The sequence below is a fragment of the Saccoglossus kowalevskii genome, chromosome 10, assembly GCF_978046115.1.
Source record: "Saccoglossus kowalevskii chromosome 10, keSacKowa6.1, whole genome shotgun sequence".
NCBI lineage: Eukaryota > Metazoa > Hemichordata > Enteropneusta > Harrimaniidae > Saccoglossus > Saccoglossus kowalevskii.
The window spans coordinates 36,355,328-36,380,420 of NC_140650.1; the positions used below are offsets into that span (position 1 = coordinate 36,355,328).

At 34.3% G+C, this 25,093-nt stretch overlaps 2 protein-coding genes across 2 annotated transcripts in view; one reads left to right on the top strand and one right to left on the bottom strand.

Annotated features, from left to right (window-relative positions):
- LOC102807217 (serine protease HTRA2, mitochondrial-like) overlaps positions 1-16,056 on the bottom strand; it is a 40,464-nt gene extending 24,408 nt beyond the window's left edge. The window contains exons 1-2 of the mRNA XM_085504572.1: positions 15,301-16,056; positions 10,230-10,434 (exon numbers count right to left, since the gene is read on the bottom strand). Coding sequence (XP_085360698.1) covers positions 10,230-10,434; positions 15,301-15,824 — 729 coding nt within the window. The 5' untranslated portion in view covers positions 15,825-16,056. The remainder of the gene's footprint in view (positions 1-10,229; positions 10,435-15,300) is intronic.
- A 5,037-nt stretch (positions 16,057-21,093) lies between these two features.
- On the top strand, positions 21,094-24,387 carry LOC100373104 (uncharacterized). The gene is made up of 3 exons (XM_002732176.3): positions 21,094-22,162; positions 22,925-23,191; positions 23,867-24,387. Exons 1-3 carry the CDS (start codon positions 21,094-21,096, stop codon positions 24,169-24,171), a joined length of 1,641 nt encoding a protein of 546 aa, XP_002732222.1. The 3' UTR covers positions 24,172-24,387.
- Positions 24,388-25,093: the final 706 nt, after the last annotated feature.

Genomic DNA, 25,093 nt, shown 5'->3' on the forward strand with positions numbered 1-25,093 from the left:
ATGCCTTATATTGCATGATAATCTTTATGGACTGGATAGAGGTTTTATCATATGCCTTATATTGCGTGATAATCTTTATAGACTGGATAGAGGTTGTATCATATGCCTTATATTGCGTGATAATCTTTATAGACTGGATAGAGGTTTTATCATATGCCTTATATTGTGTGATAATCTTTATAGACTAGATAGAAGTTTTATCATATGCCTTATATTGTGTGATAATCTTTATAGACTGGATAGAGGTTTTATCATATGCCTTATATTGTGTGATAATCTTTATAGACTGGATAGAGATTTTATCATATGCCATATATTGCGTGATAATCTTTATAGATTGGATAGAGGTTTTATCATATGCCTTATATTGCGTGATAATCTTTATAGACTGGATAGAGCTTTTACCATATGCCTTATATTGCGTGATAATCTTTATAGACTGGATAGAGGTGCTATCATATGGCATATATTGCGTGATAATCTTTATAGACTGGATATAGGTTTTATCATATGCCTTATATTGCATGATAATCTTTATGGACTGGATAGAGGTTTTATCATATGCCTTATATTGCGTGATAATCTTTATAGACTGGATAGAGGTTTTATCATATGCCTTATATTGCGTGATAATCTTTATAGACTGGATAGAGGTTTTATCATATGCCTTATATTGCGTGATAATCTTTATAGACTGGATAGAGGTTTTATCATATGCCTTATATTGCATGATAATCTTTTATAGAATGGATATAGGTTTTATCATATGCCTTATATTGCATGATAATCTTTATAGACTGGATAGAGGTTTTATCATATGCCTTATATTGCGTGATAATCTTTATAACTGGATAGAGGTTTTATCATATGCCTTATATTGCGTGATAATCTTTATAGACTGCATAGAGGTTTTATCATATGCCTTATATTGCGTGATAATCTTTATAGACTAGATAGAGGTTTTACCATATGCCTTATATTGCGTGATAATCTTTATAGACTGGATAGAGGTTTTATCATATGCCTTATATTGCGTCATAATCTTTATAGAATGGATAGAGGTTTTATCATATGCCTTATATTGCGTGATAATCTTTATGGACTGGATAGAGGTTTTATCATATGCCTTATATTGCATGATAATCTTTATAGACTGGATAGAGGTTTTATCATATGCCTCATATTGCGTGATAATCTTTATAGACTGGATAGAGGTTTTATCATATGCCTTATATTGCGTGATAATCTTTATAGACTGGATAGAGGTTTTATCATATGCCTTATATTGCATGATAATCTTTTATAGAATGGATAGAGGTTTTATCATATGCCTCATATTGCGTGATAATCTTTATAGACTGGATAGAGGTTTTATCATATGCCTTATATTGTGTGATAATCTTTATAGACTGGATAGAGCTTTTATCATATGCCTTATATTGCATGATAATCTTTTATAGACTGGATATAGGTTTTATCATATGCCTTATATTGCATGATAATCTTTATAGACTGGATAGAGGTTTTATCATATGCTTTATATTGCGTGATAATCTTTATAGATTGGATAGAGGTTTTATCATATGCCATATATTGAGTGATAATCTTTATAGACTGGATAGAGGTTTTATCATATGCCTTATATTGCGTGATAATCTTTATAGACTGGATAGAGCTTTTACCATATGCCTTATATTGCGTGATAATCTTTATAGACTAGATAGAGGTTTTACCATATGCCTCATATTGCATGATAATCTTTATAGACTGGATAGAGCTTTTACCATATGCCTTATATTGCGTGATAATCTTTATAGACTGGATAGAGGTTTTATCATATGCCTTATATTGCGTGATAATCTTTATAGACTGGATAGAGGTTTTATCATATGCCTTATATTGCGTGATAATCTTTATAGACTGGATAGAGCTTTCACCATATGCCTTATATTGCATGATAATCTTTATAGACTAGATAGAGGTTTTACCATATGCCTTATATTGCGTGATAATCTTTATAGACTGGATAGAGGTTTTATCATATGCCTTATATTGCATGATAATCTTTTATAGAATGGATAGAGGTTTTATCATATGCCTCATATTGCGTGATAATCTTTATAGACTGGATAGAGGTTTTATCATATGCCTTATATTGTGTGATAATCTTTATAGACTGGATAGAGCTTTTATCATATGCCTTATATTGCATGATAATCTTTTATAGACTGGATATAGGTTTTATCATATGCCTTATATTGCATGATAATCTTTATAGACTGGATAGAGGTTTTATCATATGCTTTATATTGCGTGATAATCTTTATAGACTGGATAGAGGTTTTATCATATGCCTTATATTGAGTGATAATCTTTATAGACTGGATAGAGGTTTTATCATATGCCTTATATTGCGTGATAATCTTTATAGACTGGATAGAGCTTTTACCATATGCCTTATATTGCGTGATAATCTTTATAGACTAGATAGAGGTTTTACCATATGCCTCATATTGCATGATAATCTTTATAGACTGGATAGAGCTTTTATCATATGCCTTATATTGCGTGATAATCTTTATAGACTGGATAGAGGTTTTATCATATGCCTTATATTGCGTGATAATCTTTATAGACTGGATAGAGGTTTTATCATATGCCTTATATTGCGTGATAATCTTTATAGACTGGATAGAGCTTTCACCATATGCCTTATATTGCGTGATAATCTTTATAGACTAGATAGAGGTTTTACCATATGCCTTATATTGCGTGATAATCTTTATAGACTGGATAGAGGTTTTATCATATGCCTTATATTGCGTGATAATCTTTATAACTGGATAGAGGTTTTATCATATGCCTCATATTGCGTGATAATCTTTATAACTGGATAGAGGTTTTATCATATGCCTTATATTGCGTGATAATCTTTATAGACAAGATAGAGGTTTTATCATATGCCTTATATTGCATGATAATCTTTATAGACTGGATAGAGGTTTTATAATATGCCTTATATTGCGTGATAATCTTTATAGACTGGATAGAGGTTTTATCATATGCCTTATATTGCGTGATAATCTTTATAGACTGGATAGAGGTTTCATCATATGCCTTATTCTGCGTGATAATCTTTATAGACTGGATAGAGGTTTTATCATATGCCTTATATTGCGTGATAATCTTTATAGACTGGATAGAGGTTTTATAATATGCCTTATATTGCGTGATAATCTTTATAGACTGGATAGAGGTTTTATCATATGCCTCATATTGCATGATAATCTTTATAGACTGGATAGAGGTTTTATCATATGCCTTATATTGCGTGATAATCTTTATAGACTGGATAGAGGTTTTATCATATGCCATATATTGCATGATAATCTTTATAGACTGGATAGAGGTTTTATCATATGCCTTATATTGCATGATAATCTTTATGGACTGGATAGAGGTTTTATCATATGCCTTATATTGCGTGATAATCTTTATAGACTGGATAGAGGTTTTATCATATGCCTTATATTGCGTGATAATCTTTATAGACTGGATAGAGATTTTATCATATGCCTTATATTGCGTGATAATCTTTATAGACTGGATAGAGGTTTTATCATATGCCTTATATTGCGTGATAATCTTTATAGACTGGATAGAGGTTTTATCATATGCCTTATATTGCGTGATAATCTTTATAGACTCGATAGAGGTTTTATCATATGCCATATATTGCGTGATAATCTTTATAGACTGGATAGAGGTTTTATCATATGCCTTATATTGCATGATAATCTTTATGGACTGGATAGAGGTTTTATCATATGCCTTATATTGCGTGATAATCTTTATAGACTGGATAGAGGTTGTATCATATGCCTTATATTGCGTGATAATCTTTATAGACTGGATAGAGGTTTTATCATATGCCTTATATTGCATGATAATCTTTATAGACTGGATAGAGGTTTTATCATATGCCTTATATTGCGTGATAATCTTTATAGACTGGATAGAGGTTTTATCATATGCCTTATATTGCATGATAATCTTTATAGACTGGATAGAGCTTTTACCATATGCCTTATATTGCGTGATAATCTTTATAGACTGGATAGAGATTTTATCATATGCCTTATATTGCGTGATAATCTTTATAGACTGGATAGAGGTTTTATCATATGCCTTATATTGCGTGATAATCTTTATAGACTGGATAGAGGTTTTATCATATGCCTTATATTGCGTGATAATCTTTATGGACTGGATAGAGGTTTTATCATATGCCTCATATTGCGTGATAATCTTTATAGACTGGATAGAGGTTTTATCATATGCCTCATATTGCATGATAATCTTTATAGACTGGATAGAGGTTTTATCATATGCCTTATATTGCATGATAATCTTTATAGACTGCATAGAGGTTTTATCATATGCCTTATATTGCGTGATAATCTTTATAGACTGGATAGAGATTTTATCATATGCCTTATATTGCGTGATAATCTTTATAGACTGGATAGAGGTTTTATCATATGCCTTATATTGCGTGATAATCTTTATAGACTGGATAGAGGTTTTATCATATGCCTTATATTGCGTGATAATCTTTATGGACTGGATAGAGGTTTTATCATATGCCTTATATTGCGTGATAATCTTTATAGACTGGATAGAGGTTTTATCATATGCCTCATATTGCATGATAATCTTTATAGACTGGATAGAGGTTTTATCATATGCCTTATATTGCGTGATAATCTTTATAGACTGGATAGAGGTTTTATCATATGCCATATATTGCGTGATAATCTTTATAGACTGGATAGAGGTTTTATCATATGCCTTATATTGCATGATAATCTTTATGGACTGGATAGAGGTTTTATCATATGCCTTATATTGCGTGATAATCTTTATAGACTGGATAGAGGTTGTATCATATGCCTTATATTGCGTGATAATCTTTATAGACTGGATAGAGGTTTTATCATATGCCTTATATTGTGTGATAATCTTTATAGACTAGATAGAAGTTTTATCATATGCCTTATATTGTGTGATAATCTTTATAGACTGGATAGAGGTTTTATCATATGCCTTATATTGTGTGATAATCTTTATAGACTGGATAGAGATTTTATCATATGCCATATATTGCGTGATAATCTTTATAGATTGGATAGAGGTTTTATCATATGCCTTATATTGCGTGATAATCTTTATAGACTGGATAGAGCTTTTACCATATGCCTTATATTGCGTGATAATCTTTATAGACTGGATAGAGGTGCTATCATATGGCATATATTGCGTGATAATCTTTATAGACTGGATATAGGTTTTATCATATGCCTTATATTGCATGATAATCTTTATGGACTGGATAGAGGTTTTATCATATGCCTTATATTGCGTGATAATCTTTATAGACTGGATAGAGGTTTTATCATATGCCTTATATTGCGTGATAATCTTTATAGACTGGATAGAGGTTTTATCATATGCCTTATATTGCGTGATAATCTTTATAGACTGGATAGAGGTTTTATCATATGCCTTATATTGCATGATAATCTTTTATAGAATGGATATAGGTTTTATCATATGCCTTATATTGCATGATAATCTTTATAGACTGGATAGAGGTTTTATCATATGCCTTATATTGCGTGATAATCTTTATAACTGGATAGAGGTTTTATCATATGCCTTATATTGCGTGATAATCTTTATAGACTGCATAGAGGTTTTATCATATGCCTTATATTGCGTGATAATCTTTATAGACTAGATAGAGGTTTTACCATATGCCTTATATTGCGTGATAATCTTTATAGACTGGATAGAGGTTTTATCATATGCCTTATATTGCGTCATAATCTTTATAGAATGGATAGAGGTTTTATCATATGCCTTATATTGCGTGATAATCTTTATGGACTGGATAGAGGTTTTATCATATGCCTTATATTGCATGATAATCTTTATAGACTGGATAGAGGTTTTATCATATGCCTCATATTGCGTGATAATCTTTATAGACTGGATAGAGGTTTTATCATATGCCTTATATTGCGTGATAATCTTTATAGACTGGATAGAGGTTTTATCATATGCCTTATATTGCATGATAATCTTTTATAGAATGGATAGAGGTTTTATCATATGCCTCATATTGCGTGATAATCTTTATAGACTGGATAGAGGTTTTATCATATGCCTTATATTGTGTGATAATCTTTATAGACTGGATAGAGCTTTTATCATATGCCTTATATTGCATGATAATCTTTTATAGACTGGATATAGGTTTTATCATATGCCTTATATTGCATGATAATCTTTATAGACTGGATAGAGGTTTTATCATATGCTTTATATTGCGTGATAATCTTTATAGATTGGATAGAGGTTTTATCATATGCCATATATTGAGTGATAATCTTTATAGACTGGATAGAGGTTTTATCATATGCCTTATATTGCGTGATAATCTTTATAGACTGGATAGAGCTTTTACCATATGCCTTATATTGCGTGATAATCTTTATAGACTAGATAGAGGTTTTACCATATGCCTCATATTGCATGATAATCTTTATAGACTGGATAGAGCTTTTACCATATGCCTTATATTGCGTGATAATCTTTATAGACTGGATAGAGGTTTTATCATATGCCTTATATTGCGTGATAATCTTTATAGACTGGATAGAGGTTTTATCATATGCCTTATATTGCGTGATAATCTTTATAGACTGGATAGAGCTTTCACCATATGCCTTATATTGCATGATAATCTTTATAGACTAGATAGAGGTTTTACCATATGCCTTATATTGCGTGATAATCTTTATAGACTGGATAGAGGTTTTATCATATGCCTTATATTGCATGATAATCTTTTATAGAATGGATAGAGGTTTTATCATATGCCTCATATTGCGTGATAATCTTTATAGACTGGATAGAGGTTTTATCATATGCCTTATATTGTGTGATAATCTTTATAGACTGGATAGAGCTTTTATCATATGCCTTATATTGCATGATAATCTTTTATAGACTGGATATAGGTTTTATCATATGCCTTATATTGCATGATAATCTTTATAGACTGGATAGAGGTTTTATCATATGCTTTATATTGCGTGATAATCTTTATAGACTGGATAGAGGTTTTATCATATGCCTTATATTGAGTGATAATCTTTATAGACTGGATAGAGGTTTTATCATATGCCTTATATTGCGTGATAATCTTTATAGACTGGATAGAGCTTTTACCATATGCCTTATATTGCGTGATAATCTTTATAGACTAGATAGAGGTTTTACCATATGCCTCATATTGCATGATAATCTTTATAGACTGGATAGAGCTTTTATCATATGCCTTATATTGCGTGATAATCTTTATAGACTGGATAGAGGTTTTATCATATGCCTTATATTGCGTGATAATCTTTATAGACTGGATAGAGGTTTTATCATATGCCTTATATTGCGTGATAATCTTTATAGACTGGATAGAGCTTTCACCATATGCCTTATATTGCGTGATAATCTTTATAGACTAGATAGAGGTTTTACCATATGCCTTATATTGCGTGATAATCTTTATAGACTGGATAGAGGTTTTATCATATGCCTTATATTGCGTGATAATCTTTATAACTGGATAGAGGTTTTATCATATGCCTCATATTGCGTGATAATCTTTATAACTGGATAGAGGTTTTATCATATGCCTTATATTGCGTGATAATCTTTATAGACAAGATAGAGGTTTTATCATATGCCTTATATTGCATGATAATCTTTATAGACTGGATAGAGGTTTTATAATATGCCTTATATTGCGTGATAATCTTTATAGACTGGATAGAGGTTTTATCATATGCCTTATATTGCGTGATAATCTTTATAGACTGGATAGAGGTTTCATCATACGCCTTATTCTGCGTGATAATCTTTATAGACTGGATAGAGGTTTTATCATATGCCTTATATTGCGTGATAATCTTTATAGACTGGATAGAGGTTTTATAATATGCCTTATATTGCGTGATAATCTTTATAGACTGGATAGAGGTTTTATCATATGCCTTATATTGCGTGACCTCAAATACAATGTACATGACATAATTGAGAATGATACAGTTTGTTTTGATTGATGAAAACCAGGAGAGATAATATTATTGCCCTAGTGTGAGGGCATACTTCCCGTAGTGTTATGAGGCCAGGCAATACTACGGTATGTACTAGTATATGATAGACATAAGTTTCAAATTACGTAGGCCTAAGAAAGATTAAAGTTCCTCGTTATAAGGGCTGAAAAAAAAGTTTTTTTTGTCAGAATGCGCACCACCAAAAAAAAAAGTGTGGGCTGATTTCATTTTTTTTTTTACTTATTTTGTCACATAGCGCCCTCAATAGACAGATTAAAAAAAATGCAAAATTTGTTTTGCCTAAAAATTGATAATAACATTTTATTTTATTTGTTGTAAGGGTTGATGTGTACCGATCGCCCTGCGCAGCAGAAGTACTACCAGTTTCCACACTCTGGTGAACGTATGGAGCTATGCAAAACCCAAAAGGGAACACCCTGTACTTGACTACTTCTCCCAAATGGGTGAATCGATGGAGTCGCTGACTCACTTGGTGTATTGGTGTGTGTGGGTAAGCATCGCTCAAGTCTAGCGAGGCTAACCAGTAGAAACAGAGCACGGAGAGTAACACAGTGCTTGGCGTTTCCAGGAAGCACATACTGATTTTGTCTGCTTAAGTAAGAGCCGGGATGCTTGCCTCTTGGCTACAAGAGGCAACTGCAGTGGAGGCAACATGCTTCCCTGCATTTGATCTACCTGACCTGCAAGGGATGCAATTTGTCCTGGCAGGTCCTCAACCAAAGCCTGAATCTCGTAGGCAAACCAGGTGGTCGAAAAATCTTTGGACCACCACTGTCGGGCCTCTCACTCATCGCCACGGTACTCAAAGCACTGGTAGACAAGCGGGAGGACTTTCTGCTCATGCTACACTCACGCTCACATTACTGCATGTGCAACTGCTGCGAACCCGAGTGAAGCGGTCTGTCTTGGTAATTTGCACGCAGCCTTGGAAAGCATCCCAGGCCTCGGAACCCCAGTGGTTACAAATATTCTCTAGGCCAAAACACCGAGCCCTGCACACAATCCAAACACAAAAGGCATTTGCTATGTGGGTTCCAAGCTGGTAAATCTTGGTGGCAACTATCGTAAGATTGCCTTTTCATTTCTAAAGACACATTGGTAAAAATGAATTTGACATGCATGAGAGGAATGAATTACAGTTAAAAGCTGACAAATTTGCGTTATTGTAAGCAAAAAACGCAAAAAGGTAAAAAATAAAAAAAACTTAACTACTAGGCACAGTGGCGGCTGCCACGCTGGTGACAGCTAGCCAGACCAAAACCCCGGACAGGAACAAATCTGGATGACTGAAGCGCACCGTTTTCACAAACTCAGGCGGAGAAACAACAAGAGTGATTGTGAAGGCAATATGGTGCCGCCTCATTACCTCAGTCAAGTGGTTTGTGACGTGAAGGGAAATCTTGAGGTCATGGGGCTTCCCATGACCTAGATTTCTCTCTCCGCCATTGGCTGAATTGCAGACTAATGCCTACAGTTCAAAATAGTCATTTTGACTGACCTAAGTCTATGGTGGGTATTTGAACGTAGTGAATTTTACATATTTAATATTTTGATAACTTTTTCTAGTTAATATATAATTTAAATCACACCACAGCCAAAGGTGTTTTTTTCCTTGTAATATCATATATGTTTTTTTTTTAATTTAAACTCAGAATTATTTTCAAGTTGTTTTTTTTCAAAAAACAATGACAGATCACTTAAAAGCCTGTTTATTTGAGCATTCATCATACTTCAGTAATTTATTGCAAGTTTCTAATGTCTTGTTTCCTGATGCCTACAGTATTACAAGTCATTTTCAGTTTCAGAAAACATAATAACATTTATCTGTTATTTTATTACTAATTAACATAATTTTACTATTGACATTTATCACATTTAGAGTGTAGACTTGTGTATTTTACATTTCCACAACTCTATAATGTTGCATTTCCTTTATAATTAATTGCATAATTTGAATACTGTCTTCCAATGATGTACGGTAACAGACAAAACCTTCTATACAATTAATTGACGAACAAGTTGACTCACCGTGACTTCAATTTTAATAGCTGCTATGTCAGAGACCGGGTCTATAGCTATAACTCTGCCGTCCACAACTCGGCCATCTTGTAACCTAACTTTGATACTTCTTTTGTTCGCTACCACGTGAGCATTGGTCAATATTAAACCATCAGGACTAACAATGAATCCAGAACCATTAGATGTTGGCATATCTTGCCCAAAGAAAGGATGTCTGAAAAACACAAGTTTGTATTGTTGAATGATGATACAGTTCAGTGTTGGTTCATCCCATGCTATTTCAATCCCAGCTATTTGATCCTAATATTGTGTTGTCCCAATGCTGCCTCATTCCAAAAATATTTTATTCCTATTATCTTTCATGCCAATACTGTTTCATTTCTGTTAATATTTACAAATAAATGTAATTTTATAATTGGACAGTTTGTGTAACAGTGGATTAAAACAATTGGGAGGTAACTACATTGAGACGAAACAGCATTGGAACAAAACAGCACTAGGGTGAAACAGCATTGTTAAGCAATGGTACGACACAATGTCAAATGATATAGGTAGACCTTTTCTCCATTGTATATAAAAAACCAATATATTACTTATAGAGATGGAGGTATACCAGCAATACAACAACCATGAAAACAAAAGGGAATGGAGGTAATGCAATGTGATTGATTGTTAAGCTGTTAAATCCTTATGGCACAGCTCTCATGCAATTTTTAAAAGTGATCACAGTTTGAATAATATTATCTGGCAAATGTTTAGCCACATTTAGTATCTTGGTTAGAACAACTTGTGACCCCATGGCTTACTATTTGGAAGACTAAATACATGTAGCATGTTACTGTTATTTTTATATAGTTTATTGATGAATTTGCAAGTTAATTTGCTTTCTTTGCTTTTCCAGCAACTCAAGTATAATTAAAATAATGCTAGATATTAAATACACACAACTAATTCATCTCAAGAGGAAATAGGGAATTCCCTTTGATTGTTGATGTAAAAAATATGATAAATTCCTAAGTAATATAACACACAATATAATTATGCAAAAATAGCATTAAATGAACAGACATTGGGAAATGACCAGCAAGAAAGCATTTTAAAAGATGCACATGACCCTAAAAAATCCCAACTGTCACAGAAAAATTTAAAAAAATTAAATTAAAAACATCTAGAGTAGAAATATGATAAATGAAAAAAAAAGAACACATGCTAAATTTGAACAAATTTCTTGATTTAGATTCCAAAGAAGTGATCACAATTTAACCACTGAACAACGAAGAAACACCAAACTAATTCTTATGAGTCATTCCATGGTGTAAATCAAATTCAGGATCGCATTTTTGATTACCTTGATAATACCCTGATTGTCAAAATAGTCCACACAGTACAATATGAAAGTTATTTATCAAAGAGTATTGGGTTATTTGTAAAGAAACAGTTATACTGTTAGTTCAAAACATGTGATGGTACAGTCACAGTAATTCTGGCAAACTGATTTACGTGTAAACATGGATGTAGTACATCCATGGTGTAAATCAAACAAAATATTCTGTCTCACAGATGTATCCCCACTCCAGTACGTCTATGATATGCCTAACTCACCTGTCTCACAGATGTATCCCCACTCCAGTACGTCTATGATATGCCTAACTCACCTGTCTCACAGATGTATCCCCCACTCCAGTACATCTATGATATGCCTAACTCACCTGTCTCACAGATGTATCCCCACTCCAGTACGTCTATGATATGCCTAACTCACCTGTCTCACAGATGTATCCCCACTCCAGTATGTCTATGATATGCCTAACTCACCTGTCTCACAGATGTATCCCCACTCCAGTACGTCTATGATATGCCTAACTCACCTGTCTCACAGATGTATCCCCACTCCAGTACGTCTATGATATGCCTAACTCACCTGTCTCACAGATGTATCCCCACTCCAGTACGTCTATGATATGCCTAACTCACCTGTCTCACAGATGTATCCCCACTCCAGTACGTCTATGATATGCCTAACTCACCTGTCTCACAGATGTATCCCCACTCCAGTACGTCTATGATATGCCTAACTCACCTGTCTCACAGATGTATCCCCACTCCAGTACATCTATGATATGCCTAACTCACCTGTCTCACAGATGTATCCCCCACTCCAGTACATCTATGATATGCCTAACTCACCTGTCTCACAGATGTATCCCCACTCCAGTACGTCTATGATATGCCTAACTCACCTGTCTCACAGATGTATCCCCACTCCAGTATGTCTATGATATGCCTAACTCACCTGTCTCACAGATGTATCCCCACTCCAGTACGTCTATGATATGCCTAACTCACCTGTCTCACAGATGTATCCCCACTCCAGTACGTCTATGATATGCCTAACTCACCTGTCTCACAGATGTATCCCCACTCCAGTACGTCTATGATATGCCTAACTCACCTGTCTCACAGATGTATCCCCACTCCAGTACGTCTATGATATGTTAAGAAAAAGAGATTACAAGAACAAAATTCATTAGTTACAAAATTGGCAAACTTAAAAAATGCAAATTCTCAACAGTTTTGGAAATTGATCAACCAACTTAGGGATTCAAACAAAAATAGGTCAAACCCAATTTCACCAGAAGAATGGATCAAATATTATAAACAATTAAATAACGACAATTTAAACACAAATTTACCAAATGACTTGACATCTACAATTAAATCAACAGAAAATATAGAACACATAAATAATTCATGCATACTAAACAAAGAAATAACAGATAAGGAAATAAAAATAGCAATTAGTAAACTTAAACCCAGAAAGGCAGCAGGATATGATGGGTATTGCCCTGAATTATTGAAAGACAGCTCAGATTATTTAATTAAACCTCTGAAAAAATTATTTAATAATATATTACATTCTGCTATTTACCCAGATATATGGAATATCAGTATAATTTCTCATATTTATAAAAAAGGAGACAGATCTGAACCAGATAATTACAGGGGAGTCGCAGTTTCAAGTTGTATAGGCAAAACATTTTGCACAATAATAAATATTAGGCTATGCCAATTCATAGAAAGCAAGAATATCATAAACAACAATCAGGCAGGATTCAGAAAAGGGTACCGGACAACTGATCACATTTTTGTCTTAAAAACAATAGTTCATAAATATCTGAAACAAAACAAAAAAATTTATACTTGCTTCATCGATTTTAAAAAAGCGTTTGACAAAGTGTGGAGAGAAGGATTATTCTATAAACTGCTAAATAATGGTATTACTGGAAATATCTACAAATTAATTCAAAATATGTACCAGAATACAAAGGCATGCATTCGTTTCGGTGATAAGATATCTCCGATATTTGAAACTATCACAGGTGTAAGACAGGGATGTGTTATGAGTCCAATGCTTTTCAATCTATACGTCAATGACTTAAATAGTCCAATACAAAACAATGACAAAGATCAAGTTCAACTTAATAACATCAAAATTAGCTCACTGTTTTATGCAGATGATCTAGTTTTAATATCAGAAACAAATAAAGGTCTACAGAGATTAATCAATAATTTGGAGAAATATTGCCAAAATTGGAAACTCCAAGTGAATATGTCAAAAAGTAAAATTGTAATATTTAAAAGAGGATACTTGAGAAATACTGAAAAATTTACATATCAAGGTCAAAATATTAGTTGTGTATTTTCATACAACTACCTTGGGGTATCATTACAGTCGAATGGTAAATTCAGCGACACAAGAAATAATTTGGCAGACAAAGCCACAAGAGCTTTATATGCAATGATGACTTCTGTGCCAAAAGAAACTGACTGCAAAACAATGTTACACCTATTCAAAACATGTATAAGACCAATACTATTATATGGATCAGATGTATGGGGCTTCGAAATTCAAGAAAATAATAAATGGGACATTACACCAATCGAGAAAACCCATCTGAAATTTAGTAAAAGAATGCTTGGATTGAATAAATTTTCATCAAATCTAGCTTGTAGAGCAGAAATAGGTGAACTACCATTACTAGTAGACATCAAAATAAATCTTATAAAGTATTTGGCACGGATCAAAGAACTTCCAGAATGTAATTTAACAAAACAGGCATACCATGAACAGATAAACTGCAAACTCCCATGGATTATGTCAATTTACAAAGAGTTAAATAAGGAAGATAACACATTAGATATAAAGAATATCAATGACAAATTGAATGCAACAAAACAAAATATAAAGAGAATAGGAAACAATATTAAACAAAAATATATTGAATTCTGGAAGGAGACAATTATGGATAAACCTAAGTTGAGAACATATACTCAATTCAAAACAAACTACAACTTTGAAAGTTACTTAATTATACTGAATCTAAAACATAGAATTTCTGTCTCTAGATTCCGAACAAGTAATCACAGCCTAGCAATAGAAAAGGGTAGACATACCCAACCTAAAATTTCTTTGGAAAACAGGATTTGTAAACAATGTACTTTAGCAGACATAGAAGATGAAATGCATCTCCTCATCAAATGCCCAAAATATCACACACTGCGAATGGATATATTCTCAAATATACAGTTTCCTGATGAAACAAAAACTGACCAACAGAAATTTACATACTTAATGAAAAATTCTAACACAAATGTAATCAAACTTGTTGGAGAATTTATACACAGCTCGTTCTTAATGAGAAACGAGAAAGATACTTAACAAAAACACTAAAATCTATCATTTATTATTTGCTATAGTTATTTTGTTATTTTGTTTTTTAATATCTTACTTTTGTTGCTATAAACTGATGGAAACACTGTATTTCTAAGGATGCAATAAATTATCTTTATTATTATGCCTAACTCACCTGTCTCACAGATGTATCCCCACTCCAGTACGTCTATGATATGCCTAACTCACCTGTCTCACAGATGTATCCCCACTCCAGTACGTCTATGATATGCCTAACTCACCTGTCTCACAGATGTATCCCCACTCCAGTACGTCTATGATATGCCTAACTCACCTGTCTCACAGATGTATCCCCACTCCAGTACGTCTATGATATGGCTAACTCACCTGTCGTGTATTTCAATATAGACAAGAGCTGGCATAGCTTTCTCCACTGTATCTGCGATAAAATTGAATCTTTTTGTTGGCGGTATATATCCTTTACCCGGATTTCCGTAAATCTCTGCCGCATTGACAGTCGGCAACAAACTTGTTCTTGGACTTTTGTTCACTACGTCATCATTATCTGTGAATGTTTCGATGTTTTCACTGCGCTGTTCTTTTTTCTCATTTTCTTTCGCCTCTCTGATTTCGAGTCTTTTGCGCTCTCTGCGTGAAACATTGCCGATTTTAAACCATCTTTGGAGCGGGCCCACAAAATTGTAAGCAAGAAAGCCAACCAAAGCGAATTGACCCAGTGTCTTCCAGTATATCCGTATGTTTTTATCTCGCTGCGATTTGCTTATACTTCTAGTGACTATTTTATATGGCGATTCTTGCATTAAAGGTGACGTCAATCGAGATGAAAACAACAATCTCAGATGCATATTCCGACCAACTTCGAAAACACTTCCCAATCTTGACACCGCCATGCTGAACTCTTAGGAAGTGGGCCCTCTAGCAGCGACAGTAATTTTTACCTAATTCCGCATTTCGCACTTGTTAATGCAAATTACAACCTCGTCGCACCATATCGAGTCACACATTAATCACGTAACAGTACAAATATTGAAATATTACACAGAAAATGGCTGGAATTAACAGGAAATAAAGAACGTGGATTAGAGTAAAGTATTACCGAACAAACACTTCGCCACTAAGTTAGGTCAAGGGTCGAGTGTGCAGAGGGTTGTAGTACATGTAGTACTTGGCTGAATGTCTTTGATCATATTAACATATGGCTGTGAGATTTGGGGGATAGATTAACATAAAATTAACATAAAATTGTGCAAACTACTCCTCCAAGTTAACCAGTCTGCAACAAATTTGGCTGTAAGAGGAGAGCTGGGTAGACATCCACTGTCAGTATTTATTAATAAAATGATGATAAAATACTGGCATAGATCATGCACTGTGAAAGAAAACACTCTAATTCATGAGGCAATGTCTTACAATATCGACAACAAAACAAAGTGGGCAACAACAATCAGTCAAATAACTGGTGTTGATAATATTAATGATTACTGGAAGGGGGATAGTAAAAGTGTGAAGGGAGTTTTAGAAAAAATAGAAGATGATTATTCAAAAAAGTGGAAGAGTGACATTAATTTAGAAAAATCTGATTCAGGAGAGCTCTACAAACTTCGCACCTACAGGAAGTTTAAAACAAACTTCAAAATGGAAAAGTATTTGATGGATGTGAATAATTCAAAATATAGAAAATATATTTGTAAATTAAGAATTAGTGACCATCAGCTTATGATTGAGAAAGGGAGATATACTAGACCAAAAACAAAACTGGAACACAGAATCTGCACAAGATGTGACAATAACTCAGTTCAGGACGAGTACCATTACATTATGGACTGCCCACAACACAATAAAATGAGGCAGATACTTTTTACAGACTTACATAAGGATAATCCTAATTTTACTTCAATGGATCATCCCGATAAATTTATTTACATTATGACAAACTGCCACATTAAGCTTGGTGTGTTTATAATGCAAACAGGTGTGTATTAATAAAACACCTGATTCTGTACTACCTTTTAATTGCCTTTTAATTAATCTGTTATTTTAATTTTTTGATTATCCTTTTTACTTTTTTTTTTTATTTCACTTGACTATGTTCATCTTCTATAGAAAGAATAATGTCAATAAATTATCTTATCTTGTATACAACAATTTTCTTGTCCTTATTTCCAAGCATGAACATTATTAGTCCCCGTTCGGACGCAGTCCGAAAACGGGGACTTATGTTTTGACCTCCGTGTGTCCGTGCGTGTGTGCGTGCGTGCGTCCGTCCGGACCTGTATCTTAGAAATGCCTGGACCAATCACAATCAAACTTCACACATACATCACAGCATGGAAGGTACTAACCACATCGAGGTCACGACTCGGTTAGCCTTGCTCAACTGGTTCGTAACCAGTCTTGTGATTGGTTATTGACAAATGCTGAACAGGCCACGCCTCCAACGGTGTCGTGCGTTCGGACTAACCGTTAAGAATTCTAAAATGGAGTCAATTTGTGTAGTTTTCTTGATTTATTCTGCAGATATCGGTAAAATATAAGTAAGGCTTTGGCGAAATTCGAAGGAGCAACTAATATTCTTCAACCTGGTATTTATTTTTCGATTTTATTTTTTATTTTTTTCGTCTGTTTTTTCGAGTTTAAAAAATGTGAGCTGGCTGGAGCCTTCATCCCTTGTCTATTATTTCTTACACTAGATACCAGCCGATACCCCCCCCCCCGCTCATAAAGACTACGTATTACAGTTGATTATATTTCCTGGGCTCCCTGTGCATACATCATACATGATATTATACATATGCACGTCAATTTGTTTCATGATCTAATTCAAGATGGCCGAATAGCGGCCATTTTTGTGCTAAAAATCATCAAAATCAAGCATTTCTCGGCTGTTTACAGATGGATTTTGTTCAAACTTGGTATATACATTAGACATTATAGGACCTTGATGCACATCATTTTGTTTTACGATCTGATTCAAGATGGCCGAATGGCGGCCATTTTGTGCTAAAAATCATCAAAATCAAGCATTTCTCGGCTGTTTACAGATGGATTTTGTTCAAACTTGGTATATGCATTAGACATTATGGGACCTTGATGCAAATAATTTTGTTTTTCAGATAAGATTCAAAATGGCTGTCTAGCGGCCATTTTGTTTTAATGAATGGGCTTTTAGACCCATATCTCCGACTTGTTTTGACTGATAATATTTTCAAATTTTAAATATTCATTATACATCATGTCATAGATAAACAGATATATTGGTTTGACTATCCTATTCAAAATGGCCAAATGGTGGTCATTTTTGTGCTAAAAATCATAAAATATCAAGCATTTATGCTGCTGATCTGCACTGGCTCGGAAGATGAATTCTGATTGGCTAAAAAAACAAAAAACTTGTGGCGTTGAATGCACGTTCATTCTCAGTAATGTTATGCAAATTAGAAATTCAAACTAGCTAATCATTTACAACCTTCCGAGCCAGTGCAGATTAGCCCCATTTATGGGTGGATTTCGTTCAAACTTGGTACATACATTAGACATTACGGGATCCTGCTGCTCGTCATTTTATTTTTTAGATTGGATTCAAAATGGCTGACTGGCGGCCATTTTGTTTTAATAATTGGGCTTCAAGAGCCATATCTCTTAAATCACTAGGCGCGCGCCTCTCCCCCTTCAGCCCGCAAAAAAAAAAAATAACAAATCAAATGACAAACCCAGCCCACCGGAGGAGCGCGCCCCTTACCGAATTTCTGGATCCGCCAGTGTATATTCCCCGGTAGATTCATCTATTTCATAAAACCAACATTTTTGTTAGTTTGTATAGGAGGCTTTGGTGCCAGAGTGGATCAAATGCTTTTTGAAAATCAATAAAGCAGCTAAAAATGTATTTGCCGTATTTCGAAAGTAACCGCTTTAAAACAAAAATGTGATCTCTTGGGCCAAATTTAGGCATGAAGCCTGTTTGTTGTTTTATAATGATTTTGTGACTGCAAATATATAGTTGATCGATGTTTTACAATTTCGGCAAACAATTTGCTGAGGCGGTCTCTGTAATTGTTCGGGTCTGACTTTTTTTTTCTTTTTTTGTAAATTGGAATGAGTATTTATAAGGTATTCAAAGAAAAATTCCATTGTCAGCATTTTTAGAGTTTCTGCCTATCAAAAGCTTCAAATTAAAAAGGGCAGGTATAATGGCATCAAGAGAGGCAATCAATTTGTGTAACCCGTGTAACTGCAATAAGACTGAACTCGAAATTCGTTATGTTTTCACTATAATTTTGTGTATGTATGGCTTTAGCCCTCAAAACTCAAGCAATGGGGATTGCTTACTTTCTTTCTCTAAATTAAATAATTTATCCTAAATATAATAACACAGGCATATTGCTGACAAATTTACATATCAAATATCCATGAATATATATAACTATCATAGTATGTTTAATGCAGCCCCTACTGTGGTGAGTATATGAACGTAAATCTAATATCGGAAATAGAGAGAGTTAATCTCGTAAAAATACTGAAATTTTTGCACATGTGCATTCACAATTCAATGTCAATCATTCCACACTGGAAGCTACGTATAAAGATTAAAAAATCAAAAGTTATGTTTTAACTTGAAATAAACGACCAAGAATTAGAAAACATAAAATTTTATACTCATTTAAGTTTAAAAATAAAAACTAGTAAATGAAGTAGATCTAAGAAGGATCCTTTTCACGGAATTGTGAAAGCATACTTTAAAATTAATCAATAATTTTTTCTCGGAAATTAATATCCCAATTAAACCCCATCTAAAATGATTTGTTAGGGGTTGAACTGATGATTGTTTTCCACAATCAAGAGATATCTTTACAACCACACTCACAATGGAGAAGCTTATATGACAAAGAAAAATCATTAGCTTGTAGTATCCAACTAATGGGTCTTAAATTTGGTTACAGAGCTCAAACAAATACTAAAATGTAAACAACTAAAAATGTAAACTAAAAATGTAAACAACTAAAAATGTAAACTAAAAATGTAAACTAAAAATGCAAACTAAAAACTAAAAATGTAAACTAAAAACTAAAAATGTAAACAACTAAAAATTTAGACTAAAAATGCAAACTAAAAACTAAAAATGTAAACTAAAAATGCAAACTAAAAATGTAAACTAAAAACTAAAAATGTAAACTAAAAATGTAAACTAAAAATGTAAACTAAAAACTAAAAATGTAAACTAAAAATGCAAACTAAAAACTAAAAATGTAAACTAAAAATGCAAACTAAAAATGCAAACTAAAAACTAAAAATGTAAACTAAAAATGTAAACTAAAAATGTAAACTAAAAACTAAAAATGTAAACAACTAAAAATGCAAACTAAAAACTTATAATGTAAACTAAAAATCTACGATGATGATAATAAAGTGGTCAGCGTGATTAAAATTCGATGCAGGTATTGGCTCAATTTTTTTTAATCTTTATATGTTTTCATTGTTATTTTTGTTTATTCATGACGTATAACTACTGAGATAAGATATATAAAATACTTAATAATGAAAACCAAAAAATAGTCGTGAACAATAAATAACAATAAACAAATGAACAGACTGTAAATGAGTTAACCATAAAAACAAATTGCGCGTCTGCAGAATGTTAAAAAGGAATAAATGTCTACAGTTAATCATACAGACTTCATGTCACCCTGTTTACTTTTGTTCTGCAGTGTGGAAAAAAAACACATAGCACGGACGACCATATATCATACGATAAAGCTGAAGCGCTTTGTCGCTAGAGGGCGCAATTTATGAGATAAAGTGTATTATGAAGGGGTTCTCGCTGTATATTTCGAACACCTTCGAGGAATCATTCTTTGAGTAGCTTACACATATTGGTTCAGTTCAATTGACTAGTAGTTACTGTTAGCTACGGTCATTGAGGTAAAATACGAGCATTTTATTGTTTGTCTCTATTGTCCAACCTGACACCGCTTGTATTGTCTCTTTGACGGTCCCTGGAAACCCATACAAAGGTCTTTTATTGGATTAGTGAATGATTGGAGCTTTTCAATAAGCTTCAAGACATCAAAACGAGGATAGACTTGTTTTAAGTATGTATTCAATCGAAGTTGGCGAGTTAGAAAACGGTAAACATTACGTACACCTTTACCGGGGCTTGGAATCATGGAATTTAAAAAGTATCGCGTGACCGGAGAACTGTCCGACATCACAGTGATCGTGAACAAACAAACATTCATGCTGCACAAATTCCCTCTGTATACGAAATCCGATTTCTTTAAAGCTTTAGCGCGGAGTTCTATGAACGACTCAAATCATGTCGAGCTCAACGATTTTCCAGGTGGAGCCGCCACTTTCTCGTCGGTTGCTGACTTCTGCTACAACTTAGATATACAGGTCTCGCCGAAAAATGTTGCTCAGTTACGATGCGCGGCGGAGTACCTACAGATGACGTCACCTGGCAACCTGTCCGACCAGACTGATGAATATTTGCATGACGTCATGTACACGGCCAAGATGACGTCAATGGAATCCGTAGTGCAGATATTACGAGGTTGTTGCTCGGTAGGACCCGTTGCTGAACAAGCCAACATTACCGGCAAGTGCATAGACGCTCTGGTAGAAGTCTGGAAAATGGAGGACGGATGTAAAAAAGCCAAAGATGCAATTTCTGACAGTGTACTCGATAAACTCACTGATATCCCCCTCTGTTGGTTTCTACAGTTATTAATTATGTCACGTGACCGAGGTGTTTCCAGCACAATATTAGCGTTGCTGGCTAGAAAATATGTCTGGAGCGTTCTTAAAGAAAACCAACTGGACATGTATGACACAATAGATGGTATTTTGTTAGAGCTACCCGCTGCCGCCGAAGCGCTGCAAGCTGTTGTTAATACAGAATGGGTAATAACTGTGCTTAAAACGGCTACACAAAAATGTAAAAGCCAATCAATTATTCTTGAACTGGCCAGTAATATGCTGCGAAAATTCACAGTGAGAGACCTGATGCAGTTTCCGCCGAACTTGCTGCGTGAATTGGTACAATATGCAAGCAACAGCGAGAAATGTATTCCCGATATTTCATGTGACGTCATCGACCGCTACTTGCACTCCCTTGCTCTAGACCAATCACTTTCCACGGAGGTGTTCATGAAACTTGCAACTTGTCTACCAGTGGATTTCCGAACAAGTCATGATTTAATATTTCAAGTTGTCGAATTATTATTCAAATCAGGTAAGGGCGACTATCTTTCACTATCTCCGATAATATTTGGTGTAAAATAGATTATCTATTCTGAATCCGTGGTGAATTTGAAAATATTACCAATTCCGGACAAAAAAAGGAAAAATCACCCGCGAATTACTGATGTTTTCGTTGCAGTTACAAATATCCATTTTAAAGCTAAATACATTATATAATATCAGCATTTCAATTGCCTGTATTTTTAATTATACAAGCCGTTGTAAAATCCAATTAATATCACGGTTTTTCATGTTTAGAAGTAGACCCCAATCGTGAACAGCACACGGTAGAGATAAATCATCATGATCGACAAAAATCATATTCTTGTTGTTAATGTCTTGAACCGTGAAGGCAGTGTGAGATGTATGCACCGCCTTCTGTCTCGCAATGTGTACATAGGTAATATTCTTAGTATATCACTAATACACAGATACAAACGAAGCTAAAAAAAGAACCAACAGAAAAGTGTTAAGAATAAGAAACGGCAGAAAAATAACTTCTATAAAAACCGTTAATAACACTCTAGACAACAACCATATATCATACTTTAGCGCACTACACATTGACATCAGAACTGATTGTATAGACCAAGAGTAGAATTCAAATAGTTCATAATAATAATCGAAGCTGAATGTGAATCATTGGCACGACCCGTGGTTCATTGTGGTTGTCATATATATCAAATATATGACGACCTGTTTTATTATGCGACTCTTCGTTATAATGGAATGACAATTATCTTTGTTTCCATAGGAACCGAAATACCCGTGGATGGGAGAAAGGCAATTCTAGAACTTGTGGATTTCCGTCGACTTAGTGAAGATACATTGCGTAGAGCATACGAGACAGAACTTGTACCGCTGTCTTATATCACAAAGGCATCACTATCCCTGTGCACCAAACTTAGAGCTGAGCTGGAAACGGCGAAAAACATCATCAAAGGGCAGCAAGATGAGTTTCGGCAAATTTATCAGTGCGTTAATGTAACTGATGGAACCTGGATGAAAAACGAGGGAAACGGTAAATATCCATGGCAACACATCACAATATTTATCAATATTTTTTTAGTTAATGAAATGAAAATAATGTTTTGACTTTTCGACGAACGACTACACTGGCACACAGTCAACTGACGTCATACAAATGATTCTTCGTTAGAGGGCGCGACGTATAAGAACAGCGTTTTGGTAACTCGTGTAGCTTTACAATTGTACCTGTAATATAACAAGATGTATAATTTTATGAGCCTAGTATGGCATTCTGAACACTGTAAATAGTAATTGTATTTAATAATGTTATGAATCTATTTCTTCCTATTACAATCATGATGAACTGCATATAGCTGTACCTTAGCTAAGTTATAAACGTACTGAAGAAAATTAATACCGATCATAAGCTCTCATTCAAATTCAAATACTTAACAGTGATTGGCTCAAGAGCTAAACATCGTCTATGACCATAATGCCTTCATTTCACTGCAAAAGTTCACTTATTCAGAATGAGACGCTTTCTGATTGGATAATGTTTAATTAGAACTAATGATGACGTCACAGACCATTATCGGATTGGTCAATGTGAATTTTAAAATCAATTTTGAGTTATAGAAAATGTCTGTTTGTGAAATATTTATGATGACCCCCAGCGTTATGTCATTCACTGTATCATTGATATACAACTGTGTTGTTTCATCTACAGATTTTGCCGACGTTCAACCCTTGTCACGTGACAAAATGATTCTCCAAGTGTCTCACGTCAAAGAACGTTCTCCCGTTGCTATAGAGATGACACACGAATTCATCGAAGGTAAACTAGCTGTCTGCGCTCTGGCTGCCAATACCTGCAAGGATCAGGTTCTTTACCTGTTTAATCCCTTCAAATCACAGCTGCTTGAAATTCAAACAACGTGCGATGGTAAGAGCGAATCATTCAAGATCGAAAACAGTTACAGAAAGTTTGAGACAACTGGTCCATACTGGCCATATTCGCCAAGGAAGAAGTAATATAAAGAAAATTATTCAATACTCCGTCCAATGAATGCATATTATACTGTATTTATATTTGACCATTGTTGGGATAATATTATTATATATTTTCACTACACTTCCAATGACACTAAATAATTTCACCAATAAACAACCCGACTTAGACAGCTATCCATGGGAAATTTGTTTTGAGACTAATCAATAAATAAATAAATAAATCATACCAGCCCAATACTCATAATTGGTGATGTCTCTGTTATACGCGATATATGATAACAAAAAAGCGCGTGTGTCGATTGCCTTAGCGGAGAACGCTACATTATTTTAAAACATTTCACAACATACAGTGTACTAAGGAACGCATGGATGATTGATTGGCTGGCTGTTGAGTACCGTGACGCGAAGACATCTAAAGCCCACGTGGCAATAGTTGCAATGTAAGTTGCTTTTGCCTGTTCAGGGATATCTCTAGGGGATATCAGTGACGATTACTCTCTAATCGAAAGATGCAAGTGCTTGCAGTGAGGTCACATAGTTTGTGATCTTACTGAAGTAAAGTGTATATTGTATTTAGTAGGAGAAACTGTAAAATATCGAGTGTTCGCCCTCAGTGCAAATTAGTCAGTTAGCTTTTTTTGGCTAGTGGCTCATTTAAGATTTTTGTATCTTCAATAGCCAGGGTCCATTAATTCAACCTTCATGCCACTATTATACCTTAGCAGCAGAATTCCCACTATAAACTTGCGCTCTCTGTATATTGAATCAAACACAACGGCGCGTGCACTGACGCATTTCCACGAAAAATCCGGGGGTGTAATTTATATGCCGTTACTACCCCATGTGAGTTTCAAATTTAGCGGGAAACAGAGGTGTTTGTCACCTTCTACAGCGGACCCGCGCGGGAGGCACATAGGTCCCCTTTAAAATGCTAATTTTTGCA